The sequence below is a fragment of the Amblyraja radiata genome, chromosome 14 (assembly GCF_010909765.2).
Source record: "Amblyraja radiata isolate CabotCenter1 chromosome 14, sAmbRad1.1.pri, whole genome shotgun sequence".
Lineage (NCBI taxonomy): Eukaryota > Metazoa > Chordata > Chondrichthyes > Rajiformes > Rajidae > Amblyraja > Amblyraja radiata.
The window spans coordinates 48,594,150-48,613,867 of NC_045969.1; the positions used below are offsets into that span (position 1 = coordinate 48,594,150).

The 19,718-nt window shown below is 42.9% G+C and overlaps 1 protein-coding gene across 6 annotated transcripts in view; it reads right to left on the reverse strand.

The window, feature by feature from the left end:
- The window catches only part of zdhhc23 (zinc finger DHHC-type palmitoyltransferase 23), a 28,154-nt gene extending 9,195 nt beyond the window's left edge, over positions 1–18,959 (reverse strand). Inside the window, exons 1-5 of one of the 6 annotated variants that reach the window (XM_033033293.1) lie at positions 18,431–18,959; positions 15,871–15,928; positions 4,831–4,985; positions 2,369–3,067; positions 1,275–1,442 (exon numbers count right to left, since the gene is read on the reverse strand). In XM_033033293.1, coding sequence (XP_032889184.1) covers positions 1,275–1,442; positions 2,369–3,067; positions 4,831–4,985; positions 15,871–15,928; positions 18,431–18,453 — 1,103 coding nt within the window. In that variant the 5' untranslated portion in view covers positions 18,454–18,959. Of the gene's footprint in view, positions 1–1,274; positions 1,443–2,368; positions 3,068–4,830; positions 4,991–14,608; positions 14,716–14,775; positions 15,071–15,379; positions 15,485–15,870; positions 15,929–18,430 lie in introns of those variants that run through there. The other 5 variants (XM_033033294.1, XM_033033295.1, XM_033033298.1 and 2 more) reach the window with 5 other exon arrangements.
- Between the last annotated feature and the right edge of the window lie 759 nt (positions 18,960–19,718).

Below are 19,718 nucleotides of genomic sequence, written 5' to 3' on the forward strand. Positions count from 1 at the left end.
TTGCATTTGAAATTATCTACATTTTCTGTTTCCATCATTTTCTTGAGGTATAGTTCCACAGAAATACGACTTAGTTTGAACTATGAGGCCAAGTGTAGTACTCCAGGTGAGCATGGTTAATTCAACAGTGAACCGTGGATCGTCGTAATTCCTGGTGTTCAGCTACTCACTGAGCGATGCAGCATCTCTCTCTATGGCACATGACATTTCCCCCCCAATTGAAAGCACAGCTCAACGTGTCAATTCACTCTCTGTATGGACCATCGCAGTTGCACGAGTCCCATTTCCTTACCACGAGCAAATTGAAATGGCAAGATCTGTGCAGTCATTGCCCCTGCCCCACTTAGGAAACCTGAACGGAAACCTCTGGAGACTTTGCGCCCCACCCAAGGTTTCCGTGTGGTTCCCGGAGGTTGCAGGTGGTTGCCGGAGGTTGCATGTAGTGGAAGCAGGCAGGGAGACTGACAAAAACCTCCGGGAACCCCACGGAAACCTTGGGTGGGGCGCAAAGTCTCCAGAGGTTTCCGTTCAGGTTTGCTAAGTGGGACAGGGGCATAACTATTTTCACAAGGATTTTTTTGGATTTAAAATAATTTATCTATAGCATTTTCCCTCAATACTATGAAAAAGGTCATTAATATTTGCCAAGTCACCAAGCCAGGGAGGATTGAACTGAAAGGAGTCAGTCAAGTTGTAACTAAGTGGTCTTGACAGGACTGAGCAGGTTGAATGAACTTTACTGTGGCTGATTACAGAGGACTGCAGATTAACATTGGAGGCATATGGACTCTGTGACAGATAACAAAGCTCTCAGCAAGCAAGCTGAAGGTGACACAGCAGTGACAAACTCTCCTTCTCTGCACATAAGGAGCCACACTTTCAGATGCATCAACACAGCACAGAAAATTGATACTGGCTCAAAGGCATGAAGAGCAAGTTTGGGACTGAAGCCAGAAAGTGTTTCTCCACACATAAGATAATTATCTTAAAACGCCATTAAGCTGGACCAGGGGATCTAAACAATTCAACCAATGCTAACGGTTGTAAATTGGGAAACAACTCTTTTCTTATTCTGAAGAATAAGAATGAAATCAAACGGGTTGAAGTCCCACCATTGTATGAACCCATTGGCCGCCACTGCAATCTTGCCAAAAAAAAAAAAAAAAAAAAAATCTGGTTTACATATTCCATTTTGCTTATAAAATTAAGAGACTCTACTCAAATTAGTTCTGTTAAATAAAGAAGGCTGTGGACATGATGGTCCCTTTTCTTACCTGTGTTCTTTGTAGACTCCAGGACAATAAAATAAAGCCATGAAAATGCTTTGTCCCCTGCATATAGTGCTCAGTGTCAGACTAATTCCATACAGTGAGGTGAGGAGGAAAAGAAATAGGGTCAGAATAAATGCACGGTGATTGCCTTGACCTACACAATTGTTAATCCTGGAAACAGAACAAGATAAATAAATGAATAAAAATGGTTTTGAATCAAACTTGATGCAATCCACGCTGAACTGATTTCTCTCAAACTCTAAATGACAAATGTTACAAATAAACTGGGATTAACTGAAAGAAATAAAAATTACACAAGTCCCAACAAAGCATACCTGACCAGACTACCTCCATTAACTGCTCACACACACGCACGCACACAGTGCTGCTATTTGTAAATGAGTTTGCAAGTTTAATATCCAAGTTATTAAACCAAGAAACTGAAAGTGTGAAACATTATAGCAGGAAACTCAAACTTTAGGAACTGCAATAGTAGCATTCATTTAATCTTTCACTAAATTAGTAACCAAATAAAACATTTCTTGAGATTACACAACACTCCCATACTTCTAAGAGGGCTGTAGAATTTCATGAGATGGTACAAGACCAGGAAAGATGGCATTGTTCTCAAATTTCCACTCTACAAGGCTTCATCTTACACATTAAATCAACATTTCATTGCTGATGGGGGTCAATAAGTGTGGAATACAAACAGCCATGTCAAAGATAACACTAAAATGAAGTGTGTGAGAGTGAAGCGGAATGTAGCAACATAATCTTCCAAAAGTGTTGCCCGATTATCAGTGAGAATGGTTTAATCCTGCAGCAGGTTGTTTAGATGAAGAATCACCAACAAAAGGATCCTTGCTGAAATTATGCAAATTACACAAATCTTTTGTAAAATTAAATCTGGAGATACTTGTATCTTATTTAATGGCCTTTCCTTCTTCCCACCCCACCATATGCATCATCCTTTAAAGACACTCACACACCGAGAGCATTCTTCATCTGCCCACAGGCATCCCACATCCTCTTCAATCTAAGGGAGCCCGTCAAACTTAATAGCAAACTCTGAATTTAATCGGTATTGCACCTACCAAATGCAGTGGTGGTCCAGCCTTTGTACGCAGTTTGCACATATTCGACAATGTCCTGAGCGTGGTGGTCTTAAAATCTTGCAAACTTTACACCAGTCCTTTTGGAATTCATTTTGATCCATTTGTATTTTGCCATTAAGAGTGGAATGATTTAATGTTGTGGATGCGTCCCAGCCCACAGGCTGTATTTCACATTTGCCATTCGTAGTACATGATGAAATGCTATTTTTCTGGGCATCTTTGATTGGAGTGTTTCTATTGTCCGTTCTCAGGTAGCCTGGGTCCTTCTTCGTTTGTGCTACACTGACTAGTGTTAGGACCAAACTAGTTGTGAGCAGAATCACTTGCACGGAGCTTATGGTTCCTCTGGGCATTATTTCAGTCAGAAATAGATAGTACATGTAGCCCAGAGAAAATAGGCCTAGACTTAGAAAAAATAGTGTGCGCCCTTTCTTCTGGTGAGTGACATAATAGTACCAGATCACCAATATCGGCAAGGATGTCAAAATGGTGAAGGCCAAGAAGAAATGAAGGGCTGCAATATGAAGGAAGATTGGAAGGAAAACGAGGGGCGGTAAAATTGTGATATCGATCTTCTTGGCCCCAGTGCCCAACAACCACGGGATCCGCAGGCGATCGGAAATAGTGGCTGACACTCGCTCGATACTCTGTGAACTGATGGATTTACCTTTCAAACACCTGGAGGCGAGGCAAAAATATATGAATTATTCAAATGTCCCCCCCCCCCCTTTAAATGAAAGCAGGCTGCTTAAAACAACAGTGAAAAAAAATGAGATTGTCACAAAATGCAATGGAAGCGCATCCTCCAGTGCTGACCGAACTATCTGGCAAAACACAGAATTAACGAGGAGTCAAAATGTTGCAGGTTTCATGAATCATTGCATGAAAAAAAAAATCAATTATGATCACGTAGAATTTCGATATAGCCTCGATATCTCCTTGGATTATTATACAAAAAACAAAGATAATTCTCAGTGGTTTTTCCAAAAAAGTACTTGAATATTTTTTGGCTACAATTATTAAACGGAAAAATTTCTATCTACTGCTATTGCAGCGATCCTAATCTGAATACACCTATCCAAGCTTAGGTAATGTATTGCATCAACTGGATTCTGTTATGGACTGTTATGGACCTGCCACTGTTCATTGTCATTATATTGTCAACGCACAGAAATATCTGCAATGCCTAAATATGCTGTCAATTGTAGAGTATCCTTAAGTACTGACCAGGGAGTCCCTTGTGCTTCTCAGGGAATGTTGTTATTTTTTGCAATGCGATCAACATTTTAGAAATTTGAAGAGAATTTAAGATTCCTGCTTGCGAAATCCTCAAAAACAAATCAACATAAATGTTGTTGTTGTAATAATGCAACATCACATTATCTCCCTCACCTCCCTTCAAGCCGGTGGTACGAAACATCCTTCAACAGACATCTGCTGGGAAGCAGCCTATGTGGGTCTCCAAATCATTCATAAAGGGGGTGCAATCTTATCCCTAATTACAGAATTCCCTAACTACCACATAATATTTTCCCAGACTTCTCCTACCAACCCCCTCCCTCTCTGTCCCCACACTGGACAGCCTGTTGCAACAAGCTGGCATCATCCATATTCTCACCATCCTTATGGTCTATCATTACCACAGTGACCTCCTCACTAGATGGTCGACAGAAATGCTGGAGAAACTCAGCGGGTGAGGCAGCATCTATTGAGAGAATAGGCGACGTTTCGGGTCGAGACCCTTCTTCAGACTAATGTCGGGGGAGGGAAGAAAGAGGCGGAGACAGTAGGCTTGTGGGAGAGCTGGGATGGGGGAGGGGGAGAAAGCAAGGAAATCACTAGATGGGATCAGTTCCTATGGGTTTGTATTCTGTTTCATTTAAGCTCCTTCTTTCTCCTCCCACCTTCCATCACAACAAACTCATTCAATGCCCAACGTTTTCTGCTATAACTGATGAATGGATCAAACCCTCCAGTTATTCCGCCCTCCCTTCCCCAACCTGTGTGCCAGAGTATTTTTAACTCAATGTCTTTTGCAATGACCCCAGGCCAGGCAAGGCATCATCTACCAGAAACATGTTCGTTTATGAGTCAGGTCCAAGATACTGTAGTTCAGACACACAAGTGGACGTCGATTACAATATAATTGGTCATTTGCTCTGCGTTATTTTGTGCCTGCATTCTTTTTTTTTTTTTTTTTTTTAAATGGTAAAACTTTGTAGGTTAATTGCCCAAAGCAAAGATTGTTATATTTAATCTACTCATTTCTGGTTTCATGGGCAAAGCAGAGCAATTATCAAAAACAATAGGTAGTTATGATCCACAGTTTTCGAGAGCTCTAATCGATATTCAGTGAATGGAATAAATCTGCTTTGCTTTGGCAAAGAATTATCCACCAGCTAACAATGAAAGAGGGACACATGAGAGAAAGATCATCTGACCTGTCACAGGCCTCATCCAGATCCTCACAGTCACAGCAACTGGCCAGTATGTGTGCTTTCTCTCCATGATGGTTAATGTATTCACAACAGCAAAGACTGCCTTCCTCATCAGACATCTTAGAGCATTTCTTCTTCATGCTTCTTTCCTTATAAACCTAAACTTACAAAAACAGAAAGAGAGTTAAGAAATCCATAATGACTAGTCCCCCCTCTGACTAATCTGCACATAACGCATTTAATTCTGTGCTGGTACCATATTTGACTACAAAATGATGTGCTCCTGTTTCTCGAGCTGATTACATCCTTCCCAAACAGTGTTAAAAATAGTTACTAAATGTTTTCTCAGGTCTCAAGACATTACAGAATATGTCCTACGCGCAACATTTCTTGATGCACATTACTGAGATCGAGCAAGCTCTTAAATTTGAGTCAGGGCATTCTTTGACATTCTCAAGTTACCTCCCTAGTTGATCAGGCAGGAAACAAGTGTCTGGGAGTTTATTACACTGGTTTTGGCACAGTAGGATGCTTCTGGTTAGAGTAAACCCTTGTTTTAACGGATCCCTTTATAATGGATTTTGGATATAGCGGACAGACCTGCCAATGCCACCCCCAGCTTGTACTGTCTCCATGGCCATTTCGAGTCCCGGCTTCCAACCCCACTCCCGACTCGCACGGCCCACCAGCGAGCCCTAATTCACCCACCGCACGGTCTGATGACAGCTGTTGTTGTGGCTCACGTTATAACCCCTGGGGACAGAGCTTGCTTTGGGGTGCCGCCATTGACAGGACACGTGTCATCACCTTGGGGCTCTCCCCCCCCTCCCACCAGCTCCTGCTTCTTGCTGTCGGCAGTGGCTTTGTCCACTCCCCATTCCACCGCCATCACCTCCAGCTCCCATCCCTTCGTCCACTCTTTCTCCCCCCACCCCCTCCTCCTTCTTCCCCGGAATCGCCGACATACTCCCACCTTGGAAGCGGCAACAGGTGGGAGCGGAGTGGGGCCCACGGTGACCGAGCGCATCCTGTCATTGGCAGCGGCCTGAAGAAAGCGCTGTACCCGGAGCTACAACGTGAGCCGCAACAACAGCCGTGTCACCGGACCGTGCAGTGGGTGATGAGGGGCTCGCTGGTGCAGCCCACCAGCATCAACGCCTAGTTTTAAGGTGAAACGACACAAAGTGCTGGAGTAACTGGAGTCAGCAAACTGAATCAGTCTGTAGAAGGGTCCCAACGTCACATGCGCATGTTTCCCAGCAATGCTGCCTGACCCGCTGAGTTACTCCAGCTATTGTGTATTAACCATCATCAGCAGCTCATACAATGATAATACCTGTCTCGGTTATAACGGATAATTGGCAATAACGAGCACCATCCCCCTTCCCCATTGGTCCGTTATAATGAAGGTTTACTGTACTTAGAAAAGCAGTAGATAGCTGGAATCTCCTGGACATAGATAATTCAACATCAGAAAAGCTTCATATGGTGGAGCATATTGACTATCATAATACAATTCTTTCCCACATATCACATCTCAACATATTGAGCAGATGTGAAGAGATATTGTGGAATGGTGCAGCATTGAAACAGGTCCCTCCAGCCCACTTCATCCATGCCGACTGTGATGCCTTTCCATGCTAATCAAATTTGCCTGCATTAGGTCCATATCTTTTACGCCTTTTCTATTATGTACCTGATCAAATGCCTTTTAAAATTTGTGAAAGAAATGACTTTAGATAAAGTAAAACTATCTGCTTTTGTTCGTGATCTCTTTACTGAAAGTAGTTTGTTCTGAAAGGGCCTTGGAAGAGCATCTTGGCAATTGAAGTAAAACAAGTTCAGGGGAGGGCTGGATGGAAGGGCACAAGTGGTCTGACTAATATTAAAAATAAGGTTACAATAATACCACAGCAAAGGTGCCCAAGTAATCATTCATTTATTTGAATGATGAATATGGATGATGATCAAGCCGAAACTTGATTGTGTAAAATAACTTTCCACGCTTGCACAAAGAAGACACAGCTGCAGTTCTCCACAGAGGAAGATTACTACATCCTTGTTGTGGATTAACATACGAATGGTGACTTTTTCTTAATCTAATTGAAAATCCCCAATTACACGTCTCACAAAACTACTGAGCAGTTCTAAAAGATGCCAAAAATAATTTCTCAAATAGTATACTGAATTTGCCTGTATGGTTTGACCTGGAGGCACAGGGAAAACGAATCGATCTTATGAGGAGCAAAATACCATACCTGGAGTATTGCGTACAGTTTTGGTCTCCTAATCTGAGGAAAGACATTCTTGCCATAGAGGGAGTACAGAGAAGGTTCACCAGACTTATTCCTGGGATGGCCGGACTTTCATATGAAGAAAGACTGGATAGACTCGGCTTGTACTCGCTAGAATTTAGAAGATTGAGGGGGGATCTTATAGAAACTTACAAAATTCTTAAGGGGTTGGACAGGCTAGATGCAGGAAGATTGTTCCCGATGTTGGGGAAGTCCAGAACAAGGGGTCACAGTTTAAGGATAAGGGGGAAGTCTTTTTGGACTGAGATGAGAATTTTTTTTTTTACACAGAGAGTGGTGAATCTGTGGAATTCTCTGCCACAGAAAGTAGTTGAGGCCAGTTCATTGGCTATATTTAAGAGGGAGTTAGATGTGACCCTTGTGGCTAAAGGGATCAGGGGGTATGGAGAGAATGCAGGTACAGGATACTGAGTTGGATGATCAGCCATGATCATATTGAATGGTGGTGCAGGCTCGAAGGGCCGAATGGCCTACTCCTGCACCTATTTTCTATGTTTCTATGGCGTCTTCAATTGACTTTGGTAGAAAAATGCAAGACGTTTTTGGCTATTTTTGAAAGTTTCACAGACCCCAGATAATACTATACTTTGAAAATCACCAGACACATATTAATCTAGTCCATCACTTCCCACTGGTTTGAAGTAATCAAATATTTTACAGCTAACAAATATAATGTACACAATTTTCAAATTTGCAGATGACACTAAATGAAGGGCAAAGATGAATATTGGAAAGGTGATCAAAAATGCTGGAGAAGCTCAGCGGGAGAGTCAGCATCTATGGAGCGAAGGAATAGGTGATGTTTCGGGTCAAGATCCTTCTTTAGTCTGAAGAATGGAAAGGTGATGATACTTTATGGTCACGTAGGTGAAGTTAAAATCTTTTTTTTTTGCATACAAAGTACACAAAAGAATCACCACAAAGGTGCCGACAAAGTTGCAACAAGTACTCTTCCCTTCTCCGTCTGCCCCCCCTCTACGCCGGGTTCCTCTTAGTTCTCGGTTGCAATAAATTACAGGAGGAGCTTTAGAAATATAGAAATAGCAACTAATTGGCAAATTAATTTCATCACGTCTTTACAAATTCAACGATTGTGGTAGGGAAAATGGAGATCACATGCACTTCGAAAGATGCAAGTCTGCGTAGGGTAGAGGAGCAACAGGATATCGGAGTACAAATGTGCTAATCACAAGTTTGCAAGGCCATTAAAACGCCTGTCTGACATTCGGGGTCAATTGCTTGAGGAAGAAACTGAAAAGTAAGGAAGTTATGCTAGACCTACAACAAGAATATTGCTTACAGTTCTGGATGCCATGATATGAAAACAATAAATAGCGTAGTACAGATTTATGAGGTTGAAGCAGAATGAACAGTTGGAGCCCCTTTTCGCATGAGAAAAGATTGCTGAAGGGTGACCAACAAAAGTTTTTTAAATGATGCGAGATTTTTTATCATCTTAATGCAGACAGAACATTTATCCTTCAGGGGAACAACATAACTAACAGACATAATTACAGGAAATCAATAGGGATTTCAGGATACACGTCTTTACCACAGAGTGGTGAGAATGTAGAATGCTTCACTACAGGGGTTAGATGATGCAGGTAGTATTGATGCGAATATGGAAAAGCTGGCCAAGCATAAGAGGGAAAGGGGGATAAGAAGGTGAGGCAGAAAGGTTTAGAAAAGATGGAAGAAGGCTTAAATGAAACATGAATGTTCGCCTATTTCTGTGCAATATATCCCACATAAGCAGACATCATCGCAGTCCAATAGAAAGGATAGGGCAGAAATAAAATTGATGATTTAGGGTCTGTTTTAATGGATTAAAGCAAGATAATTTTATTTATTTAGCGAATGCAAAGTCCTTTAGCCAAGCAGTTGCCTCTTGATCTGCTGTATGAAGGGTGACAAGTCCTCCTTTGAGTCTTTGTTGAGGGCATGCTTCAATGATGTGTTGCATTGTTTGCTGCTCTCCACAAGCACACCATGGGGTTGGACTGCTGCCCCATTTGTGAAAGCTGGCCAAGCAGGGGCCATGTCCAGTCCTGAATCTATTCAGCGTCGTCCACTGCTTCCTTGGGAGATTGGTGCCAGGGACCGGTAGGGTGGGGTCTGACACCAGATGTTTATTTGGGACGTCCTTGGACTCCCATTCCCTTTTCCAAGCTGAATGGATGGTGACATAACATAACATTAACTAATTTCTGGGCCAACTGATAATACATGTAATCTAAAACACCTAAAGTTAATTTAGCGGTAACCATTTTTAATGCCATTTGCCAATGTTTCAAGATGATTCTAACAGCTGCCATATTTCAGCATTAATCACTGTTCAATCATTAGGTCAGTTAAGAGAAGAATGAGCTTTTGGCTATTTGGGCTCTACCTCGACTCTGTGCTGCACAGTAACATTTGCCAAGCACCTTAACGTTGGATGTGTGTGGTTACACACTGACATGCTGTTCGACAAATCACAGTTTATTTAAGTGACAACATTAGGGACATACTTGGGTCAAATACCAATAGGTAATTTTAGATTGTAACTTACGATAGTAATGCTGGACAAAGGAGGTTAAATGTGTAGAATTCACAAACACCAACTCCCATCAACATGATATCAAAATGTATTTATAACTGTCGACTTAATAAATCAAATGTTACACAGTGGTGTTTGGCATAAACAGGCTTTTAACAGCTTTACTGTGAATAATGCTTCCTGCAATTTGTATTTTTAAGTAATTTTTTAAAAAGCTGTGAAATTGTACCCACGCCACGTATCTTTGTTACGTCTATGTTTATGAAAAGTTACAAATAAATCTCCCACTAACTTCAGAAAAGCAGAGTTATGCAATATCTCGAGTGTCATTGATTAGACAACAGTGTACACCAAAACAAGTAAATACCTTTTCCTGAAAAGAACAGAATTTTTTGCATTATCCAGAGCAGAAGGTCAAACCAGAGCAGGCTCTTCACAGTGAATGGTAAGGCCCAGGGGAATGTTGTGGAGCAGAAGGATCTAGGAATACAGATACATTGTTCTTTGAAAGTGGCGTCACAGGTAGATAAGGTGGTCACGAAGGCTTTTAGCACATTAGCCTTCATCAGTCAAGGTATTGAGTATAGACGCTGGGGGCATTATTACAGTTGTGCAAGACGTTGGTGAAGCAACACATGGATTACTGTGTTCAGTTTTGATCGCCTAGCTGTAGGAAGGATGTCATTGAGCTGGAAAGAGTGCAGAGAAGATTTACAAGGATGTTGCCAGGACTTGAGGGAATGAGCTATAGGGAGAGATTGGACAAACAAGGACTTTATTCCTTGGACCACAAGATGTTGAGGAGTGGGCAAAAGTGCTGGAGAAACTCAGCGAGTGCAGCAGCATCTATGGAGCGAAGGAAATAGGCAACGTTTGGGGCCGAAACCCTTCTTCAGACTGATGAGGGGTGATCTTATAAAATCATGAGGGTAATAGATAGGGGAATGCACAGTTTTTTTTTAATCCAGGGTAGGGGAATCAAAAACAAGAGGGCAAATGTTTAATGTGAGAGAGGCAAGATTTAAGACAAACCTGAGGGGCAACTTTTTCTACTCAACGGAAGTGGGCATATGGAAGGAGTTGCCTGAGAAGTTAATTGAGGCAGATACAAAAACAAAATTTTGTTTCGAAGGATGTGGGCCAAACACAGGAAAATGGTACTAGATGGAATATCTTGCTGGGATAAGTTGGGCCCTGTTTTTGTGCTGTATGACTATGACTTTATTAATTAAAATGTGACTCAGAGCTATCTGTATCTCCAGTCTCACGGTATGGAAGACAAAAATAAATGCTGAAATAAAGCTGATAAAACATGGGGGAAAAGCCAAGTGCCCAAACTTAAATATAATAAAGACAATCTCAGGTACACAGAATTACACAGTTGTTTAAAAATTTGTTGTAGATGACCTAACCCAGCCAATATCACAATATTCCATTTATCCTTTCCATCTCCATCAACCACTCTGCAACCTAAAACAAACCCGTTTTCTCTCTTTCCCAGTTCTAACGAAGTGTCTTTGATCTAAAACATGAACTCAGACGAAACGCTTCCCTTTTCACGGTTGCTGCCTGACCTGCGATCTATTCCAGCATTTCCTGCTTTTATTTCAGCCGACTCAGGATTCTGCCTTCCTCCCTTTACTGGTCTAAATATAGATAGCAGAATGATCCTAAACGACAGCCAGGCTGCCAGATAGTTTGCTGGATCAGATAGCAGCTTGCCAAGGGCAAAATGAACAGAATTTATGCTCCAAATTACCAATATCACATTCAGCTGCTCTGATCTCTTATTTTCCGAAAGAGACTTAAAATCTGTGCAATTCCGTGCAAACTACGATGAGGTATTTCCACCCTTACGCTATCAGATGTTTAATTGAAAGCCAGATGAACTCTTTGAAGTTCAAAAAAGAAACGTCTTGATGACCGGATACAAATACCAGCACAGAGGTGAAGCCTGTCAAGATTTTCACAACCTTGGCTTCAGCAAAGCACGCAAGCTGCACATATTGAAATGATATAAAACAAGTACTCTACATGACGGCTGTCATGTGGAATAGAGTACTACACACAAGGAATAAAAGAGTATACAGCTGGGTAATGCACTCCATGTATCTGTGATGAATGGTTTTAAAAAATATATAAAATGGCCTATTTCTTAACTACACGTACTTTGTAATTCCAAGATAAGATTAAATCATTTATTCTGCCGCACTTGTTGAACCTTTACGTCTAGAGGTGCATTACTGTTGTGTATTGAAACTGTGTGGACAACTGCCTACTAATTTCTTGCCCACAATAAGCAGGGAAGATTACATTTAAGTAATTACTGTCCAATCAGTCAACTCTCAATCATCAACAAGGTGATGGAAGACGCTGAGAATGCTATCACGGAACACTTAGTCACCAGTTACCTGCTCACCCATGGATCAAGGAGCTGATTTATAAAAGAGCAATTGTCCTTGACATCAAGTCAGCATTTGATTGAGTCAGGCATCAAAAAGCCCTGGTGCAACTGAAATCAAATGGGCAACAATGGAAAACTCTCCAGGAGTGGAGTTGTACTTCATGCAAAGGAAGAAAGCTGTTGCTTCTGGGCATCAGTCATCTCTGCCAGAACATCAAGTTCAAGTTCAAGTGAGTTTATTGTCATGTGTCCCTGATAGGACAATGAAATTCTTGCTTTGCTTCACACACAGAACATATTCAAGCATCCATAATCTTATGTGTAGGAAGGAACTGCAGATGCTGGTTTACACCGAAGATAGGCACAAAATGCTGGTGTAACTCAGGGGGACAGGCTGCATCTCAGGAGAGAAGAAATGGATGATGTTTTGGGTCGAGACCCTTCTTCAGACTGGGAACCAGGGGAGAGGGAGACTAGAGATGTAGATGGGCAAGGTGTGAAAACTACAGAACAAAGCAGACAAAGATCAAAGAAATGTAGAATGGCTCATTGTTGGCTGAGGGGAAGCTGACAACGAGGCATACAATCAGTAAAATTAATCTGGAGGACAGTGAAACTAGTCGGAGAACTAGGGTGTGGGAGTGATGGAGAGACAGGGAAAGCAAAGGTTACTTGAAGTTAGAGAAATCAATATTCAGACCGCTGGGTTGTAAACTGCCCAAGCTGCCCATAATCTCATGCTGAGCAAAGAAATCCACAGATTTTACGTCTAAAGTGAGTTTAATTTTGAGCCCATGACGAAACTCCACAGTGCACAGTTGACAAGAAACAGGGTGGAGTGTATACTGCTGGATCACAATGGACCCCCTTGTCGCTCATTAGAGAAAGCCACTGTGAATGTAACGTGATACATTCTGGCTGGGACCCGATTGTTGTCCCGAACTTGACAGTTATTATCTGTTTGGCCTTGCATAAGGCATTTTGCTAATTTCAAAATGTAAATGACAAATTTCACCAGTGAAAGAGACATAGAAAACATCTGTTCTGTTGCAGGAAGAAATGCAGAAAAAGATACCAAAATGACAGCGAGGATGGTGGATATCCCAGTACGTGTTCCATACTGTTATAATAGTCAACAAATAAACTGATGGCAGAACTGTTGGGTTAAGCAGAGAGTGTAAAAGAACGAGCAATGTTTCTGGTCACATCCTCATTCAGTGTCACAACCCAAAACATCTTCTATCCCTTTGCTTGCACAGGTACTGTGTGATTCACTGAGTTCTTCCATTTTTTGCTCCGGGTTTCAACTTCCACAGCCACTTGCTTCTCCCATCTATCAACAAACATTACTTCCATTTCCAGCCGAGAGCCTCTCAAGGACATTCAATGACATTACTTTCACATGTTCTTATACCATCACAATCCTGGAAGGTCACACTTGACTGAGACTAAAATAGACCAGCCGTATAAATACTATAACAATAGCAAGCTAGCCATGAGGCTCATCTACAAATTCTCTTTTCTATCTAGAAGGCGATAGTCAGAAGTGTGATGTAATACTGGCCAGTTACTGATTATGAGTGCAGCTCAAACAATGTTCAAGGATAAGACGAGAATGAAGCCGTCTATTTCATCAATTACCCATCCACAATCTTACACAACCCCTCCCTCTATCCTCACTCTGGCTTCAGTGTATTCAAACTGCAGATCTACAGCAGCACATCCTCACCATTATTTTGAAGGCACGGGAAGAAATGATAGGAGTAGGATCACTTCCAAGTTTCACTCCAATCTGACCCAGTTAACCACCCCTATTTCTTCATTATCCTGGGCTAAGTCCTGAAACTCCAATCTGCTCCATACCAATGGCAGGAGTTCCAGAAGGTACCAACTTCTCAAAGGAAATTAGAGATGGCAAAGATAGACACAAAAATGCTGGAGTAACTCAGCGGGATAGGCAGCATCTCTGGATAGAAGGAATGGGTGTCTTTTCGGGTCGAGACCCTCCTTCTGCAAGTAAGCCATCAATTGCCCATGACCTCTTGGTCAGAGAACGTTTTTCAAAATATCCATAAACTTCACTTAACATAATGCCAACCCCCAACAAGTTAAGACCCAACCTGCTCAATACCTTTCCCCATAAGACAACTCCCTTCAGCCCAGCAATCAACCAAGTAATCCCAACTATTCTTCTTTAAGGAATACAAATCTTGTGGTATTCCAGATATGGACTTCCCATGTCATGTCCAGAGATTGCAGGACTTCCATGGAAAGCTTTCAATAAGCAGGATCCTGCATATTGTCTGAAAACCCTTTGCCAAAAAAGCTGGGACGTTTGATGGTGTGGGCTTCTCCTCTATGGGCTTTCAGTTCCTTTCTTTGTATTGCCCTTTCACATTAGGTGTGACACACTACATGGTAATAATTAAGTCTTAAAGTTTACCAAACTATTTGTCATGCCCCTTAACTCGCAGTCTGTGTTTAATGTCTCCACGTTCATTATCTTACGAGTACAGTACTTACAAAATACACAAATATCCGGCTGCTCTCAAGGCATCACTGGAGTATTTAACTTTTATACTGTAAGGAGCGAAGTGCAGTAATCCTTCCGATCCAATGGTACCGCTTTCCTATAAGTTATAGTATAAGTTATAATAAATAAGTTATAAATTATAGTATAACTGATTTACCTTCAGCTCCAAACAGCCGCCTGCACCTTTACAATGATGATAACTTCAGTCAGGTAACAATTACAAATCCGGTACTTGCATGCCGCCCCCAAAAAATAACAATGCCGACCACAAACTACAGTGGGAAATACTATAAATGGCTGCGATAAATTGTCAGCTGCCACTCGGTGAACTTGCTTTGTGTTGGATGTTGTTGTAGCGCTGTTACAACGCTGCTGCACACAAGCCCGATACACCCTGGAGCGACAAGATACCTGTAGCCGGCTGGCGGCTCCTCTCCTGTTCCTGTTCCTCCCCTCCCTTCCTCTCTCTCCTGTTCCTCTCAAAGTTCCTATAGCGGATCTTTGGTTCCTCTCCTCTCCCCCCCCCCCCCCTCTCCCCTGTTCCCCTCTCTCCTGTCCCTCTCCTCTCTTCCTCCCCCTCTCCTGTTCCTCTCCTCCCTTCCTCCCCCTCTCTCCTGTTCCTCTCCTCTCCCCTGTTCCTCCTCTCTCCTGTCCCTCTCCCCCCTCTCCCGTCCCTCTCCTCTCTTCCTCCCCCTCTCTCCTGTTCCTCTCCTCCCTTCCTCCCCCTCTCCCTCTCCACCCCACTCCTCCGCGACCTTCACTCACTCGCAACAGGCTCGCAGCATCGGGCAACAGGTCCCGCTCACTTCCGCGTCTCGCTGCCTTGTTGCACTTCACGCAGCTCCGGGGAAACCTCCCGCTCCTGCGCGTCCTCGTCCATGCGCGTCCCCGTCCCTGCGCGCTCCCGCTCCATGCGCGTCCCCGTCCCTGCGCGTCCCCGGCTACCCACCCGTTGCCGCTCCATCGCGCGCATTCCGCCACTTGCAACGCCTGCACCTCCCCAGCCGCTCGGAAGTTTCCAAATCATTTCATTACCATCGCTCCAGCAAGTGCAAAATAGAGGGAAATCAACGGGGATTTTGCATAAAAGGACTCAAGTGCTGGAATAACTCAGCGGGTCAGGCAGCATCTCTGGAGAACATGGAGAGATGCCGTTTCGGGTTGGCACCCTTCAGTCCTGATCCGAAATGTCACCCATCTACTTTCCTCGTGCACGTTGTGTCCTTTTGTGTTAAACCTTGTTTTTACATACCTGGAATTTTGCCTTAATCCTCTTACTTTGTTCTATGTTATGTTCTTGGTTTCTGGCCCTGTCAAGATATCGAAAAGACCATGATCACAATCACAGATTATATATTTGCAACTTTAACTGGCTGTAGTAAACTCCCTCCATATCATTGTCCCACCCAACTACAGCCTACAGCAGAGTTGTGCTCTGTAACCCTTTCTGTTTTCCCATCTTTTTGCTCTGGCTTTGGTACCGTTTTTATTTGGGGGAAAATAAAACACTTGGGATGATTGCTTTTCTTTGCTACCAATAATCCATGATTTTCCCCAAGGATCAATTCTATATCCCATTCTATTTCTCTTCCAGGTTACAATTAAATTGCATGATTTAAATACATGTCAAGTTTCATTCCTGGCCTAATGATTCTTGCTAACAACTTTAGATCTGTTGCGCTGCTAATGTGAAAACAGAATGAACATAAATTTACCTTAACTAAATTTGGAGGGATTGAAACCCAACAAGTTTCATTCCCATGCCAGTATCCCCATCCCAGGATGTGATGGAGACAGTTCACTTCCTGGGAAAAAAATAGTGCATTCACACTGGAGCTTTCACATCCAATTCAGAGTGTGATTATTTCTCGTCAAGATTGTGTGACGGCACCCTCTCCTTTGCATGTTGTTCTGTTCCTTTTAACTGGCTGACAGGCCAGGAGAGGCCAAGTCCTCAGCATCATTAGTAACCAATGGGACCAATGAGATGATATTGGTTGGCACTTGAATCTTGTCAGCCTACTTTTCTTATAAAACCCAAGCATTCTAGCTAGAGACAAGGGTGAGTCACTGGGGGGCAAACCTGGGACCACTAGTATTGATGCGTGGTCAAGACTGAGTTTCTGGGAAGAAACCCTAAACAGCCAGCACCTCTGTTAAGGCTGTCTGAGTGGCTGGGGCAAGCCTGAGACGCCAGAACCTCTTCCTGCCCATGCACATACAGGGGCAAAGATTGGCTGCCAGGAGAACCCAGAGACTGCCAGCACCTCCTCTTCAAGCCCATAGCTGAGCTGTTTTGAGCTAGTGCTAAACAAACCAAAAACCAAAGTCCCTTCTATGAAATGGGAATCGTGTTGCAACATCAGAGCTTCAATGTAATGTTTACAAGTGTTGCCTCACAGCCAAAGGGACCTGGTTTCAATTCTGATCATGGGTGCTGTGTGTTTTGCATTTTCTCCCTTTGATAGTGATGGTTTCTGCCAGTTCCGCTTTCCTCCCACATTCCAAAGACTTGCTGGTAGGTTCGCTTCCTACAGAAAATTGCCCCCACTGTGGTGATAAGGCAAAGGAATCAAAGGGAGGTATGTTGGTGGGTATTACAGAAGGAAGGAGTTCATGCCAAATTTACACACTGCTTTATCACCTGCTCAACCAGTGTACAAAAATCATAGAAAGACACAAAAAGCTGGAGTAACTCAGCGGGACAGGCAGCATCTCCGGAGAGAAGGAATGGGTGGCGTTTCAGGTCGAGACCCCGTCTGAAGAAGGAATGAGGGTACACAAACATGTTGGAGAAACTCAGCGGGTGCAGCAGCATCTATGAAGTGAAGGAAATAGGCAACGTTTCGGGCCAAAACCCTTCTTCAGACTGATGGGGGCTGGGGGTGCGGGGAGAAGAAAGGAAAAAGGAGGAGGAGGAGCCCGAGGGCTGAGGGAGAGATAGGAAGGGGAGGAGACAGCAGGGGCTAACAAAATTGGGAGAATTCAATGTGCATGCCACCAGGATGCAGACTCCCCAAGTGCTGCCCTATGAGGTGCTGTTCCTCCAATTTCCGGTGGTGCTCGCTCTGGCCATGGAGGATACCCAGGATAGAGAGGTCGGATACGGAATGGGAGGGGAAGTTGAAGTGCTGAGCCACCGGGAGGTCAGGTTGGTTAATGCGGACCGAGCGGAGGTGTTTGGCGAAACGATCGCCAAGCCTCCGCTTGGTCTCACCGATGTAGATCTGCTGACATCTATGAAGGGATTAGATCAGGCACATTCCAGGGTGCAGAAATACATGTTGAAGGATGCACTGAGAGTTGGAGCTGCCAACACAAAGGCCTCATGGCAAAATGACCACTATTTATTGATAGAGAAAACAATAGTGTTATTTATTAGATAAGTTTCTAGTAAATGCAATATAACTGGCTTCTCATGTTACTGTGGCCCTACTGCCTCGGTATGCTGAGGAAATGGGTCACATGTCAAAATGGCTCAAGCACTTCATAGGGGTATTGTTAAAAGAGGAAACCTGAATGATGTAACATTTTGAGCAGTACTGGAGAAATTCAGCAGATCAGGCAGCATCTGTGGAAAACATAGACAGGTGACATTATGGGTCTCGACCAGAAATGTCACCTGACCATGTTCTCCAGAGATGCTGCCTGGCCTGGTGAGTTACTCCAGGACTTTGTGTCCTTTTGTACAGGATTTCAGTTTTAAAATTAAAAAAAAACAACTTTTAAATGCAAAGACCCAGTGGCAAATCCAAAACAATAGCATAAGCAATGATAAACTCGAAACAAATTTATAATTAAAGGTTACTTACAGCGGTGTAAGACTGTGCAGCATAGAATCAGTTTTGAAAGGAAAATCCTCCTGTTGATTTCATTAGGCTGTGCCCATGTAACCATTTCTTGTAATGGGGGGTGTAGCTGAAAAAAGTTGATAATTTTACTAAAAACCAGAGACATTCATACGTACCAGCCCTGCCTAGTCCACAAAATACTTTCCCTACTGAACACAAAAAGCAAAATGGTGTATCTTGCTGTAGTTTTTCTCTGTTGAAATGGTGCAGAAACATCACAAAGGACTCAAATAGTGATATATCACAGCATCTCCCCAGTGCACAAAATCTGATCACTTGACTGGTGTCTGGCGTTGGTTATTACAGCTGTACATAGTTATGTAATGTATAATCCTTTAAAGCAACATTTAATTATTTCCTAAGGGACCTTAAAAACTATATTGATAAGATAAAAAATTCTGCTCTCATCACAAACTCCATGTGTTAATTTTATCTGTCTGCCTTTTCCTTGTAGCTTGCTCCAGCTTGATACGTTCTCACTAAAGCATGCTGCCTATTAGTTTAGTTTTAAGCTTAGAGATACAGCGTGGAAACAGGCTCTTCAGGCCACCGAGTCTGATCGACCAGCGATCCCCGCACATTAACACTATCCAACACACACAAGGACAATTTACACATACACTAAGCCAATTAACCTAAAACATGTACGTCTTTGGAGTGTAGGAGGAAATTGAAGATCTCGGAGAAAACCCACGCGGTCATGGGGAGAACGTACAGACAGCACCTGTAGTCGGGATCGAACCCGGGTCTCCGGTGCTGCAAGCGCTGTAAGGCAGCAAATCCACCGCTGCGCCACCGTGCCGCCTTGTTACTCCACTCCCCTTCTTCAGACTCATCCATACCACTCTCCACACTGTTGACAATAAGAGCTGTTTCCAAACGTTGGTGGGTTTTTTATGCTACATTTGGCCTGATGAAGCATTTCAGAGCACTTCAATATGTTGTCATTATTCACAATATAAATTCGTACAGGAGATAGGGAAGAGAATAAAAAGCAACAACATTATTTTGGAAGCTTTAGTTTTACTACTTCCAAATGTAGATTGGACCCAGCTAGGGTGCTGTCCGATTCACCTCTGGACATTAGACTTTGTCTGTGGATCTGATGTGCGGCAATACTGCGGACTATATGCTGCACACTGTATCTTCCTGTTAGCTTCATCTATTGTACTTGAGTTTGACTTGATTGTATTTATGTTTAGTATATTTGATCACTTTGGAAAGCATGCAAAACAAAGCTTTTCACTTA